Raw genomic sequence first — 14,253 nt, 5'->3', positions numbered from 1 at the left:
TATATATGCAAATTCATTGCCTCAAGCAAATAAGCAATGTTTGCTTAAGATAACTACATTAGGACAACTTATCCATTCATGAATTACATTTTTGTCATATTTTATATTTGTATTTTGAAAACAGTAGCGATGTCAGCTACCATTTCACACACTTCACATGGGATTTTGTTGGTTGAAGGACCCTAATAGACTCTAGAATTGTCACCATAAGCGCTGCCTGTCTGTTTCGTATGAGCATAACAGTTCAGGCTCGGCTGTGTTGCATGTGTGTCAAGAAAGAAGCAAGCATGAAGAAAAAGGAAGTGTACCTAATAAAAGAAGGAGGAAAGGAACAAGGTTTATCTGGCAATAATTAATACATTGGGAAATAAAAATTAGCAGAAAAAACTTGTAAGATTTCATTTTATTTTTCTGATTCTAAATGTTTGGTATTGACATCCAAACCATTATAAAGGCCAAAATATAATCTCAGTAAACAGATGAGTAGATTAAATAATAAGTGTAAGTAAAAGCAATAATAATCTGCCATTACAGTTTTTTCTGATTGCTTAAGCACATTTTTTGTAACTATTGGCTAATTTTGCAAAACTCTTCACACAAATAAGAAAACCTGTCACCCAATAATCAAAACATTGTAGTTCTCTTGCAAAAGCAAACACAGCTAGATTAACTCTTCACACCTTCATAAAAATGGTGTTTCCGTATCAAACAGTACACACAAGCCATCATCTACTAAGCACACAATGCACCAACTGCACACTGATGGTATGAATATAAAACACATCTGGCCTTTGCTTTCTCTGTGCACAAGGTAGGCTATGTCAGTTTGAGCTCATACTTCTGTCATAGATCCATAAGCATAGAGGGAGCCAAACTTCAAGTACTGGTGTTTATTCAAACACATCAAAACAAACACAAGTGTTTATTTCCAAGTATAGGATTATTTGCAATCGCCATAATGACTATAAGGGTTACTTGGTCTGCAGTGAACATGCTTCCTCTGCCCCCAGCATCTGGTCATCTAGCAATTCTGTAAAGTAACAATTTCAGTATTTTTACATCAATGGTATTGGTGTGTTTCTCATTGGCATATGGCAGTGCTACAAATCTTTGTGCGAAGTGACTGTACTAACCGATTCTCATTTCAAGATGTCCTTATGGTACTTGCTACAGTGTAGCGGCTCGAGTTAGGCTGGACCCGTTGGCCAGCTACCCTCAGGGTCATTCCACGGTTGATTACATGGTCCACTATTGTAGCTCTGATGTCATCAGCAATTCTATTTCTTACTCTTCTTACCCTTCCTCTCCCCCCTCCTCATCTTCCTCTCCCCCCTCCTCATCTTCCTCTCCCCCCTCCTCATCTTCCTCTTGCTCCTCCTTGTCCTTGTCGTCCTCTTCATCCTACTTCTTCACCTCCACGTCCTCTTCCTCGGCCTCCTCTACTTCTCACTCTTTCTGCTCCCTCCATTGTACTCCGCACACACAGCTTACCTGTATTATAGTGCTTAGGCTGATTGCAAAGTGAACTAATTATCTAAAAAAGTTTTCACATGTGAAAGTGTGCCAGACGGTTGGCAAATTAGTGTTAATGATAGCCATACATGTGTATACTTTGCTAGGAGTGTGTTGGAAATTTGGTAATTGAGTGTTGTGCAGTGAATTGTGCCTACAGTTTTGCAAAGTGTGTGTTACAAAATTGCAAACTGAGTGCAAAGCAGTTTTTGTGCTTTTAGTTTTGCACACTCAGTGAGTGGTTTTGCTATAAGTCTGAATAGTTTTAGAGATTGTGCTACAGGAATCACAGTTAGGGTTTAAGCATTCAGAAAAAACTGTAAATGTTTTTATTTTCCATAGTTTGTTCCAATAACAGTATAAATTTGTCTTTCTTTTTTTCCACAGTGATTAATTTGCCTTGTTGCCATTTTTATTGACTTCAGCAACATTGTGCAGGGGAATTAGAGCATCCATTTGCTGTTGCTATATGTGAAGCTAGCCTTAAAGGCAACTGATGACGGGCTTTCTGTCTCCCATTCAGTTATCCACTCATCTCTCTTAAAGTAGAACAATCTTGACTCAGGATAAAGAAAGAAAAACTCCAGACGTGTGAACGGCACCTCCTCACGACACATCCCCACGTTAACAGTACATCAATCTGACCCCGCTCCCTAAAAGATCATCGACTGCGCTTCAGCTTCTCAGTTAAGCTTGTATGTAGTGAAAAATCTACTGTCTACAGTGGTGAGTGATTATATTAAACAAGGGTTTAAAGATTGTGTGTACTTTTTATAAAGAGGGTTAAGAAGTGGATGTCAATGTTATGTGACATGAACAAGTTTCCATTAGAGCACTGAAATACCAGCTGTTTCGATATTAAATTTGCCTTTAGGAATTAATCTGTAAGTGCTTGAAATGTAAGCTTTATTTAACGTTGTTTTGTTGTTGTTTTTTCCTAAAAGAATTATCCGGTTTTTAACATACGGATAAAAGGCACTACTGTTCAACGGAAATCTTCATTTTGTGGGCTATTTACTGTGGCATCATTTAATTTGAGTTTTAGTGGGAATTTTTTGTATTTAACTTACGTTAAAAATGGTCAAAGTAACTTACTCTTTTTAACGATATTTGAAATGGTCGCTAGCAGTTATGTTCTCGCCACTGCCTGTTACCATTATGGGTGTAAAGTATGGAGGACCACAAGAGCCACACACATTGAAATAAAGGATTCTACTTAAATGATGAATTGTAGAACAAATTCTGCATCTGTGAATTCATTTTAACTAATTTAACCCTCTGAGGTCGCGGGACGCGTCAAAATCACATGACCAGTTTAAGAGGACACAGCTACAAGATGCAGCACGTCAGAGTCTCCATTTCAACTTGGGTCAAAAGTGCGGAGTTCAAGCTATATACCAGTTTACCATGTCAGCCAATCAAAAAAAAAATGATAAGGCAACATGTGACATTTGGTTGTTTAGGGAGAAGGGGAAGTTTTTAGGGGTGACACCCGCAACGGACAGCGGGCGAGCGAAAGAAAGAGAGAGAGCGAGTTTTCATATGTGAGACATTAGTGACGTTTAGCGTGTTTGGAGGCTAGAGTTAGTTTACCTGCTCTGTTATGGTAACTGTCTTGATTAAATAATATTTTTATATTTTTAAAAGCATATCAATTAACAAAAACATTAAAGAGTGTTTGAGAACGTTTATCCAGCCATGATTTGAAAGCATATAGCCCACATTTTAACAGACTGGTGTAGCAGTGAAGATGTTTAATCTGCAGTGAAAGTAATATAATAAAAGTCACATGTTGTACCAGCTGTTCCAGTGAAAGGTTTGTCCCATTAGCTTGTCTATATACCTTTTAAGTTACATTTCATCAAACAGTCCTGAGAATCCACACAAATGATCTTTTTATATATTACAGTCCAAAGTGAATGCAGATGGTCTCCTGCAGCTTTAAAATATCTAAAGGACACTGAGTGTGGAAACGATCTGTGTTTCTCTTTTTGGTCATCATTAAGTGCTAAAAATTCTGCTGCTGATGTACTCACATTCCTACTAAAAGACTTCCCTTTTTCTTCTCAGAGGAAAAACTATTTCAGAAATGCAATGAGGAACCAACACGTGTTAGAGCTAGAAAGAAAACATCTTATCTGTTACAGCTTGGACATCAACAGCAGATAGTTGTCCTCTTCACCTGGCCCTCTATATCAGCATAATATTAGCATAAATCACAGGAAGTGGACACAGCATCTCTACAAGAAGGACTATTTCAGAGATTAATTTTTAATGTGAGAAACAGGAAGGAGAAAGACGGAGAATGGCTGAATTCAGGTGGATTCAAATGTTTTCATCAGTGATACTAATGCTTCAATTGTCAGGTAAGAATATTTAAACGTTTATAAATGAGATTACAAAAGCTTAGTTTGTTGACATTATTGATTTTATTCTTTTCTTCACAGCAGCAGCAGCTGACTACTCTGAGTTTATTATCAGGGATGAAGGTGAGGTCACTTTGTCATGTGAAAATGTGACAGATGATCAAGATAAATGTGACAGAACTACCTGGCTCTTAAGTCAGTCAAATAGAGCCGTAGTAACACTGTTTGAAAACGGGAAGATTCACCAAGGGGTCAAAAATAAATCAGACAGACTGAGTGTTACAGCAAAATGTTCTCTGGTTATAAAGAAGCTCACAGCTGAGGATGTTGGTCAGTACACCTGCAGAAGGTTCAACAAATCAGGACAAAAAGAAGGTTCAGACTCTGTAGCTGAGCTGTCTGTTGTTAACAGTGAGTATTTCCATCATAATGTTTTCAGATTATTAGAACATCAAACTGAAACATTACAATAACTATAACTACAGTGATGATTACTGTAAATGTTATTCTTGTTCTCTCTTTTTTAACAGTAACTGAATATAAGGATGATGACACAGTGACATTGAAGTGCTCTGTGTCCACATATAAAGAATGTAAATACACTGTGAAGTGGCTCTATGGTAACAAAGACCTGAGGATGTCACAGTCTGCCTGCAGTGTGACCTTTGCAACATCTGATCATATTTACACATCCAAGAACTCTGAGATGTTGAAGTGCCAAGTAGCACATGGTGGAAACGTGCAGGAGTTTATCTTCAGTCAATCTTCTGGTCAGAGAAGGGATACGTAAACATTTCAGTCCTTACAATAACTTCATCCTGTTATAAACAAACAAAGAACTTTTTTGGGGATATGATCATAGAAAAAGTGCTTGTATGATTGGGTGAATAAGGCGAGTTGTATAAAGCGCTTTGAAGTCAGGTAAAGTAGAAAAGCACTGCAAAAGAAGCACAATTTAACAGACTTCAGAAGCCCGCTCCTACCAACAGTCAGCGTTGGATTCTTATACACGATACACTTACTTCACTTCAGCAAGTTCCCAAAAATAAGCTGTAAAAGAAAACATCCTGTGGAGATGTATTAATGGAAAGAAGGAAAAGGGGAAGTCAGCTTAATGAGGCTGCTGTTCATTTTCTGTTCCAGTTTATAAAAAAGCTTATTTTTTAAAAAACATTTCTGTCAGTGAAATAACATTATAACCAGAACAATATTTCTTTGTTGGTCATTTTAAGCAAATACAATGATCTTAACCGAGTAATTTTATACAACCTAAAACACATTTGATTTTTATACATCAGGATTTTAAAAAGACAAGAACCTGCAGACATAATGTGTTTAATGTTTTTCTTTTTCTTCAGGTGTGTGGAAGTTTATTGTTGTAGCGCTGGGGTTAACAGTACTCATAATGAGTGCTTTCATAGGCATCATATGGAAGAGAGTTAAAGGTGAGAGCTTTCACAAGACTGAGCTTTCATCACCAGGGAGACTGCAGAAACCAGGATGGACTTTCATTCTAAAAGCTTGAATTGATTTTTCTCTTTTTCAGGACACAAATCACAGATGAATGAAAATGCTGTGAGTTATAACACTTTCATGCTACATACGAGTAATCAGTCTTTCTCACTGATGTGATTATAGTCTGCTGTGTTTATGAGGCTTCTTTGTCTGTTTTATTTGTTCCAGGAACTCAGTTTAAACCCTGCAGTGACTCTGTCTGCTCCAGGAACCATTCAGGACTCTGTGAGCTCAAATACTTACTCACCACTAGGGATGGGTATCGTTTAGGTTTTATCCGATACCGGTGCCAAATCGGTACTTTTGAAACGGTGCCGGTGCTTAAATGGTGCTCAAACCGGTGCTTAAAGAATGGAGAACACAAAATTGGTCCAAAAACCTCTCATGTTCAGCTGGTTTTTTGTAAAAAGATAACAATGTTAGCCTTTTCTGCAGCTATGGGGCATATATGGTATCACTCTTGGCTGGAAGCAGTGCTTAAACAATGGAAAAAACACAAACTTTATCCAAAAACCTCTCATGTTTAGCCGTTTCCCTCTTTTTCTTTGGTCATTTTAGCCTTTTTGGCCAGAGTGAAGGGAGTATCTGCCATCAAACAAGAAGACAGCCGCATGTAGCTACGATGGTGTTTGCTAGTTCACCTTACATGCATTAATTTAATAACGTGGTTAGCCTACTCAACATAAATTACACACGAACAACATTAAGCTACTCACGCAGAGACGAACGGCTGCTGCTGCCATCATCATCCTCATCATTTCTGCTACACTGGCAGGGCTAGGGGCCAGGACTCTACTCTTCGTGTTTTTGGGGATGTTGCTAACTCCGGGTCTGACAACAGGCACCACACCCGCAGTAGATGTGCTCGGTGTGAGGTCTCGCAGCAAGCTATCAAATACAGCGCATTTCTGGCCTTTTAAAAAAAAACCGCTATGCGTCGCCAGGTATTTCATCGGATTTGAGGTGTTACCTCCTTTGACAGTATCACAGTATCAGCTTAAAGCACTTGTTGCTGCTGAGTTTGCATATTTTGCTGTGAAGTACAGCCAGACTTTTGACCGCTTCGCCTTGGACATTTTTAATCTGTAGCTCTGCTCTAAAAGAATGTACGTACCTGGGCCCGCCTACTATCCTCGGAAACGTAAAATGATTGGCTAGAAGTGTATCACAGCTCAGGAAAAAAAAGCACCGAAATAAAGCACCGAAATGTGCGCTGCTTTTCGGTCTGGTTACTACCGTTTATGGCACCGGACACCGGTACCCATCCCTACTCACCACTTGTATTTGTTCTCCCATATGTTGAATCTAAGCATTACTGAGCAGTCTCTATGTTGTCGTATCTGTGCAGGCTGAATCTGAATACGCTGTTCCCTATTCCTCCATCAGCTACACTAACAACACCACCAGTAAAGCTCAGGTAAGCTGTCCTGTTGGTTATTCAGGTGATGTCAGTTAATAACAATAAAAATTCCCATGAAAGAGCAAGGTAAATGTTGATATCTGAGTGTTAAGAATAAATATTAAGATTATAATACTATTATCATATCTGCCTTACCCTACATTATTATGGTCTTAATTATTTTGTTTTTTGTGTATTCATTTTCAGGTTGTGGGTCAAGATGATGATGAAGATGATGACACAGTGACCTACATCACCATGAAAAGTCACATCACTTCTGCTGCACCCTCCAGTGATCCCAGCAGCCTCTATGCTGCCGTTAACAAACCAGTGAGAGACACGTGTTGACGAAACAGCTACAGCTCATACAAGCTTTCTTACGTTACACTGGTTATGGTTGCGCTCAGGCCCTTTTTAACCTGTTATTTGTATCAGATTGTGTAAAAATGTTTCTGTTAGGCATAAGTTCTCCATGTTTAACAAAAAGGATATTATACTGCTCATTTACATTTCTAACACAGAATGTTGCACTATGTTTTATCCATAAATTGTCTCCAGTTTGACAAAGTTCAGAATTTATTACTGTAGCAATCCCTTTATCCAGAAGGGGGTGCTGTATATTCTTTATAACAAAATGTGAAGCAGTGGAAGAAATAATCTAACATCCTCAGACATAATAAAAGTCACATGTTACATCAGCTGTTTCTGCTTGCAGTCATTTAAACATCTATATCTCAGAACTGTTTGAGTGTGTGTTTCAAAGCTGAATTAGTTAATTATTCCGTATTCAACAATATAGAATCACAATGGAAAACAACAAACTTCATTTTTACATTGGGCTATACATCCTGTGATTAACACTCCTCTAAATCCCTGTGCTTTGTGAAAATCATCTCTTTGGGATTTATGATCCTGCAAATTTGTTCGTCTCTGTAAACTTTTCGATTGGACAAATGGGAGAGAGGGGTTTCACCCACTCAAGATGCATTTCCTGCTACTCCCTCTGCTCGACGCAGCAGGAAAACTGTTATTGCACCACACAAGGAAAAGAAAAAACATGGTTTTCAAAGTGTGTGCTGCTTCTCATTGCAATTGTATCTGTGGCGTCTGATACGAGCCCTTTTGGTTTGGCGGTGTGCGTAAACTCTGAGCATTATGATTCAGTTTCTCATATTGCAGAAGTAAATAAAGTAAAGTGGACAGGACAACCAAACCTTACTTAACTATCTAAGAGATTAATTTTAGGAGTCACTTTAACAACAACTGGCTGTTAATAAATGAGGAACATGGAAGCTGTGACAGTCTGGTTGTGTAAGAATAATGGCAGAAATGTGAGAAAGAAAGCTGAAAGTCATAATGAGGAAGTCATAGATCGAAAACTACAGGAAGAAGACACGCTTATGCTTTAGAAGCCTGAGAAGAAAGGAGAGACTGAGAGACACGATGGTTACATTTAGATGGATAGAAATGTTTCTGTTCTTTGTACTCATGCTTCAGTTTGGAGGTAAGGATGATTTTTACACTGTACATCGTCTTAGGATTTGAAAACTATTCTTCTTTTTAATTTTAGTAATATCATTTTTATTTAGCACACAAAGCTGTGGTGTTTCTGTGAACAATGAAAACTGAGTTTGATGCACTCTTGAAAAATGTAGTGTTAACATTTTTGATTCTGTCATGTTCTCAGGAGTAAATAGTGGAGATCTTCCACTCTCCTTCACTGTCAGAGATGGAGATAAAGTCACTTTGCCTTGTGAAAATCTCATCAACAATCATCACAACTGTGACACTACTGTCTGGCTCTTCACTGATTCAAGAGGCACACCATCAGTAGAGCTGGTTTATCTTGGACAAATCAAAGAAAAAGCCAAATCAGACAGACTGAGTGTTACAGCAGAATGCTCACTGGTTATAAAGAAGGTCACAGCTGAGGATGTTGGTCGTTACACCTGCAGACAGTTTAGAGGCAATCCAGGGAGACCGCAAGGTCCAGATGCTGTGGTTTATCTGTCTGTTGTTAGTAGTGAGTATTTGCAACACTATATTTTTGAGCTCAAACCATCCTGTTAGAACAACATGCTGACAAGTTACATTTTGAAAAAAGGAAACTTATATTTATTTGGTATTTCTCTTGAATTTCATCTTCACCAGTGACTGAACACAAGAAAGCTGTTGAGGTGACTTTAAACTGCTCTGTGTGGACATATGAACGGTGCAAACACAAAGTGAAGTGGATCCATATCAGTGAAGCTCTGGATAGAGATTACTCAAATTTAAAAACATCGGAGTCTTCTGCTCTGCTACTGTGACATTTCTGAATGATGCATCACTCATATATCAACTTATGACTTTAACTGTAGCGTAACAACAGAAGGAAAAAAAGAGCAGCTTTTTACCTTCAGCGCTCAGTCATCAGAAACCAGGAGAGATTCTGAAGAACCTTTCAAAATAACTTTGCATTAATCTGACTAATTACCTAAAATATCCGCTCATTTTATTGATCTGAAGCTTTACAGTTTTTTCTGATTTCTTAAGCACATTTTTTGTAACTATTGGCTAATTTTGCAAAACTCTTCACACAAATAAGAAAACCTGTCACCCAATAATCAAAACATTGTAGTTCTCTTGTAAAAGCAAACACAGCTAGATTAACTCTTCACACCATCGTAAAAATGGTGTTTCCGTATCAAACAGTACACACAAGCCATCATCTACTAAGCACACAATGCACCAACTGCACACTGATGGTATGAATACAAAACACATCTGGCTTTTGCTTTCTCTGTGCACAAGGTAGGCTATGTCAGTTTGAGCTCATACTTCTGTCATAGATCCATAAGCATAGAGGGATCCAAACTTCAAGTACTGGTGTTTATTCAAACACATCAAAACAAACACAAGTGTTTATTTCCAAGTATAGGATTATTTGCAATCGCCATAATGACTATATGGGTTACTTGGTCTGCAGTGAACATGCTTCCTCTGCCCCCAGCATCTGGTCATCTAGCAATTCTGTAAAGTAGCAATTTCAGTATTTGTACATCAATGGTATTGGTGTGTTTCTCATTGGCATATGGCAGTGCTACAAATCTTTGTGCGAAGTGACTGTACTAACCGATTCTCATTTCAAGATGTCCTTATGATGCTTGCTACAGTGTAGCGGCTCGAGTTAGGCTGGACCCGTTGGCCAGCTACCCTCAGGGTCATTCCACGGTTGATTACATGGTCCACTATTGTAGCTCTGATGTCATCAGCAATTCTATTTCTTACTCTTCCTACCCTTCCTCTCCCCCTCTCCTCATCTTCCTCTCCCCCCTCCTCGTCTTCCTCTTGCTCCTCCTTGTCCTTGTCGTCCTCTTCATCCTACTTCTTCACCTCCACGTCCTCTTCCTCGGCCTCCTCTACTTCTCACTCTTTCTGCTCCCTCCATTGTACTCCGCACACACAGCTTACCTGTATTATAGTGCTTAGGCTGATTGCAAAGTGAACTAATTATCTAAAAAAGTTTTCACATGTGAAAGTGTGCCAGACAGTTGGCAAAATAGTGTTAATGATAGCCATACATGTGTATACTTTTGCTAGGAGTGTGTTGGAAATTTGGTAATTGAGTGTTGTGCAGTGAGTTGTGCCTACAGTTTTGCAAAGTGTGTGTTACAAAATTGCAAACTGAGTGCAAAGCAGTTTTTGTGCTTTTAGTTTTGCAAACTCAGTGAGTGGTTTTGCTATAAGTCTGAATAGTTTTAGAGATTGTGCTACAGGAATCACAGTTAGGGTTTCAGCATTCAGAAAAAACTGTAATTGACTGAATTTAGTTTCCTAATGAAAGGTCCACTGAATTTTATTCAGGTGAGAAATCAAATACTGCAACAACAATAAAATCAGAAACTACAACTGGAAACACAACAAAAGAGCTGGAAATCATGGATGATTCAACAAAATTACAAGGTAATCAACAATATTCAGCTTTTTTTTTTTCAATATTTCTATATTTTAGAATGAAATGTTTTAATTTCAGATACATGTTTTTTTTCCTCTGTATTCATCTACATTAAAAAACAAAAACAATCAGAAAATGACATTTAAAATATTATTTTCATGCTTTTCATGCTCTGTCTCCAGGCTCATGCTGGTACAGGCTCATCATAGTGCCTCTGGGTTTAGCAGCACTTATAGCAGCTGTTGTGGTCATCAACATCTGGACAAGAGCTGGTGAGAATGTTCACACATAAGCAAGAAGGGTTGATAAACCAGACATGAAGCTCTGAAGAAGCACGGGTTTATGATTTTGTATTTTACAGGTGTGTAAAGATGGTGAACAATGAAAAAGTCCAGTCTACTGAAGTAGCTTGACCAACCCTCCAGCTTCTATCAGATCTCACTGATCAGCACATCAACAAGCTTTATATTTGCACGAGGAGCAGAAGCTTTTAAAAAGAGAATCGTTGTTTTTGCCTTAGTCACAGTTTGGACAACAATTTGAAATCTTGATATGATCTTTTTAGAACCACAGTGACTTTTCTAAAATACCTGCCTGCATCAGCGGTAAAAAGCTCTTTCTCCTTGTACTGTGTTTTTTGGAGGTGTACATTGTTTTTCATCAGTTTTCAGCAGGCAGGGGTAGCTTTTGGTGGTTTTCTGGACCACAAAAATAGAAACACGTTTGACATGTTGTTTTCTCTTTCTGCAGAAGCCTCCTGTACAGCATGGTTGTTGTAAAAAGAAATACACGTACAAATATTTTTCTTTTACATCTGCATTTGCTGATCATTTCTGAATTTGAAAAACATGCTCTCACTATTATTTCCAAAACACTCCTGTTGGCACTTGGGTAATAGATTTCAAAGCCATTTTTCATTTCTTTCTTTTTCAGCTGCAGAAAGTTAGTTTAGAGTTTTGAGCTTAGTTTTATGAGCCTGAGCCTGGATACAAAGTCATTTGTATGTGGTCGAATCTGGTCTGCGCTCAAATGAGTTTTGATTGATGATGATGTAATCACACACACTGTTATCTTTAATGAATTTGAACATAATGCAATCTTTAAAATAAATAAAAATTCTAAGCAGAAAGTCTATTTTGCATCTCTCACTTCAGTCACTTTTGGTGTCTTGTTTCCAGTCTTTAACTCTCATGCTATTTTAAGAACAACCACTTCTACCTGTCCCATTTCCATAAGTACACCCTATCTTCGTTCATTTCTCTCCTTTGAACTCTTTGACAACCCTTCCCAGCATCCTGTGACTGGTTTGTGCTTTCATGACTACAAATGTAAATTTGGATTGGATTTTTGCCCTATCCTGTTAGCTTCTCTATTTGACTTTAAAGTACATTTAAATATGCCATTCAGCCACAACTTTGAGACCTGCCTGTCACAGTCAGGCTGCAAAGCTGACTGTGTGAATAAAGGAGGTGAACCCAAGTGCAGACACTCTAAAACAAAACTCAAGCTTAACAGAAAGCGAGACGTTTATTAAGGCTGGTAAGACATTGCAAAACAAAAGGCAGAGGTGATGCTAAACAATAACCTAAACTGGGGAAATTAAAGATAAACATAAAAAACCCAAAACATGACGTGGATACGTGACACATGATAGATGGAACATGGTGGTGCAAAGGACAAAAGACAACCTGACACTGAACAAAGTAGGACAGAGGACTTCAGTACACACAGAGATAATGAGGGGATGTGGAACAGGTGGGAACACAGCTGGGACAAATCAGACCTAACGAGACAAGGAACACTGCACATAGGACAGGGACTTTCACAGTAAAACAAGAAACAGAGTGGAATCCAGACATGGCAACACAAGCTTGACAATATGAACAAGAAGACAAGAAACATGACAGACTAACACAGATGACTTAAGTAAAACATAAACTAAACTTAAGGTAACCAAATGATAATCCTATTACATAACATATTTAAAGGAATAACTTAAAGACTCAAAGCACTGCCCAAAAGCTTATCTCCATCTATACAAGGACAAGTGACCTCTGAGGAAGTTAGAGGAAGCATGAATAAAAACATATCTGTGATATCTGAAACAACTCATTTGGACTGTCTGCAGTGTTTATGTGGCAGCTTTGTGTATCCTATCTCATGTCAAGGCTTTCATTGGGGAGTGTGAACATTTCATTCTGTGGATTGCATTGCTCTACTGAAAATAAATCTCTTGTAAACTGGTTCATTCATTATAGAAGGTGATAATTTATACTTTGCATGTCCCACTTCTAGTAAACTTTTCCACTAAAAAGCATAATTGGATACTGAAATGTTTAAACATAAAGAATCATTCATCTTCTGCAGCTTTAAAATATCTAAAAGACACTCTGTGGTTTTTTGACCTGTGTCTGGTCGTCATTAGAGGTTAAAACCTGCAGAGTTATGCTGGGGCTGTCGTATCCACATTTGCACCAAAGCACTTCCCCTTCAGTTCTCAGAAAGAGACACTTAAATAAGATGTAATGAGTACCAATGAAGTGACAACAGTTGAGCCTGTGAGTTTGTTGCCTCTGCACATCTATGCAGATTAATGTTTCTACCCTGTTGGCCTTACTTTCAGTCACGAATAAAAAAAAGAGAGAATGAAATTTACAGTAATCTTCCAGTTTGTGTTTTAATGAGACAGTCTGAGCTGAAAATTATATGATTGAAATGTTTACTATTAACAACATAGGCATGAGCCACAAAAAAAAAAACAACAATATGTTGAACTTTCTGAAAGTGTAATAACCAACACCCTCAGCTGTGAGAACAGTTTGCTGTTACACTTAGTTTAAATGTCTAAAGGACATTTAGTGTGTGAAGCGTCTGTTTCTGATGGTAACACTTCTACATTCTCACCAACTCTGCCCCTTCACTTCTCAGAAAAACAACACTTCACAGACACAGTGAGGGACCAACAAGTATCAGAGCAAGAAGACGTAATCTTACCTTCACAAACGGACAGTGGGATTATCATAAGTCACTGAGCAACATTCGGCTGTCTGTTCTACGTGCTCGTTTTAGTTTTACAGGGTTTGATGGCCTGCAGTGACCTTTGACCTCTTTAATATTGTTTCGTTCCCCAGCCATTTTATAAACAACAGAAATTGTCAGAGAAAGGACTTCCTGAACAGTTAGCGTGAGATAGTGAGATAACAACCACAGGAACCGCCACAGGGAGCACAACTTTAAAGTCTGCGACTGTCATTACTGTGAGAAACAGGAAGGAGAAATACCGAGAAGCATGATGGCTGAATTCAGATGGATTCACATGTTTTTATCAGTGATACTAATGCTTCAATTAACAGGTAGGAATACAGATACGTTTATAAATGAGATTACAAAAGTTTACACTGAGGACATTATTATTATTATCATCTCAGCAGATTCTGAGTTCTATGACTGTATTACCTCACTAATAACAGGGAAGCTGATACACTTATTTTTCAGAAGCTCAAGAAGAAAGTGAGAAAAGAGAG

At 38.2% G+C, this 14,253-nt stretch overlaps 1 protein-coding gene across 1 annotated transcript; it reads left to right on the top strand.

The window, feature by feature from the left end:
• Window positions 1-3,599: 3,599 nt before the first annotated feature.
• On the top strand, window positions 3,600-7,405 carry LOC143416162 (uncharacterized). The gene is made up of 8 exons (XM_076881589.1): window positions 3,600-3,878; window positions 3,960-4,289; window positions 4,409-4,648; window positions 5,237-5,323; window positions 5,425-5,453; window positions 5,562-5,618; window positions 6,742-6,810; window positions 7,000-7,405. The coding sequence occupies exons 1-8, from the start codon at window positions 3,818-3,820 to the stop codon at window positions 7,138-7,140; spliced, it is 1,014 nt and encodes a 337-aa protein (XP_076737704.1). The 5' UTR covers window positions 3,600-3,817; the 3' UTR covers window positions 7,141-7,405.
• Window positions 7,406-14,253: the final 6,848 nt, after the last annotated feature.

The sequence above is a fragment of the Maylandia zebra genome, unplaced genomic scaffold (assembly GCF_041146795.1).
Source record: "Maylandia zebra isolate NMK-2024a unplaced genomic scaffold, Mzebra_GT3a scaffold26, whole genome shotgun sequence".
Lineage (NCBI taxonomy): Eukaryota > Metazoa > Chordata > Actinopteri > Cichliformes > Cichlidae > Maylandia > Maylandia zebra.
This window is presented reverse-complemented; position numbering and strand designations above follow the sequence as displayed.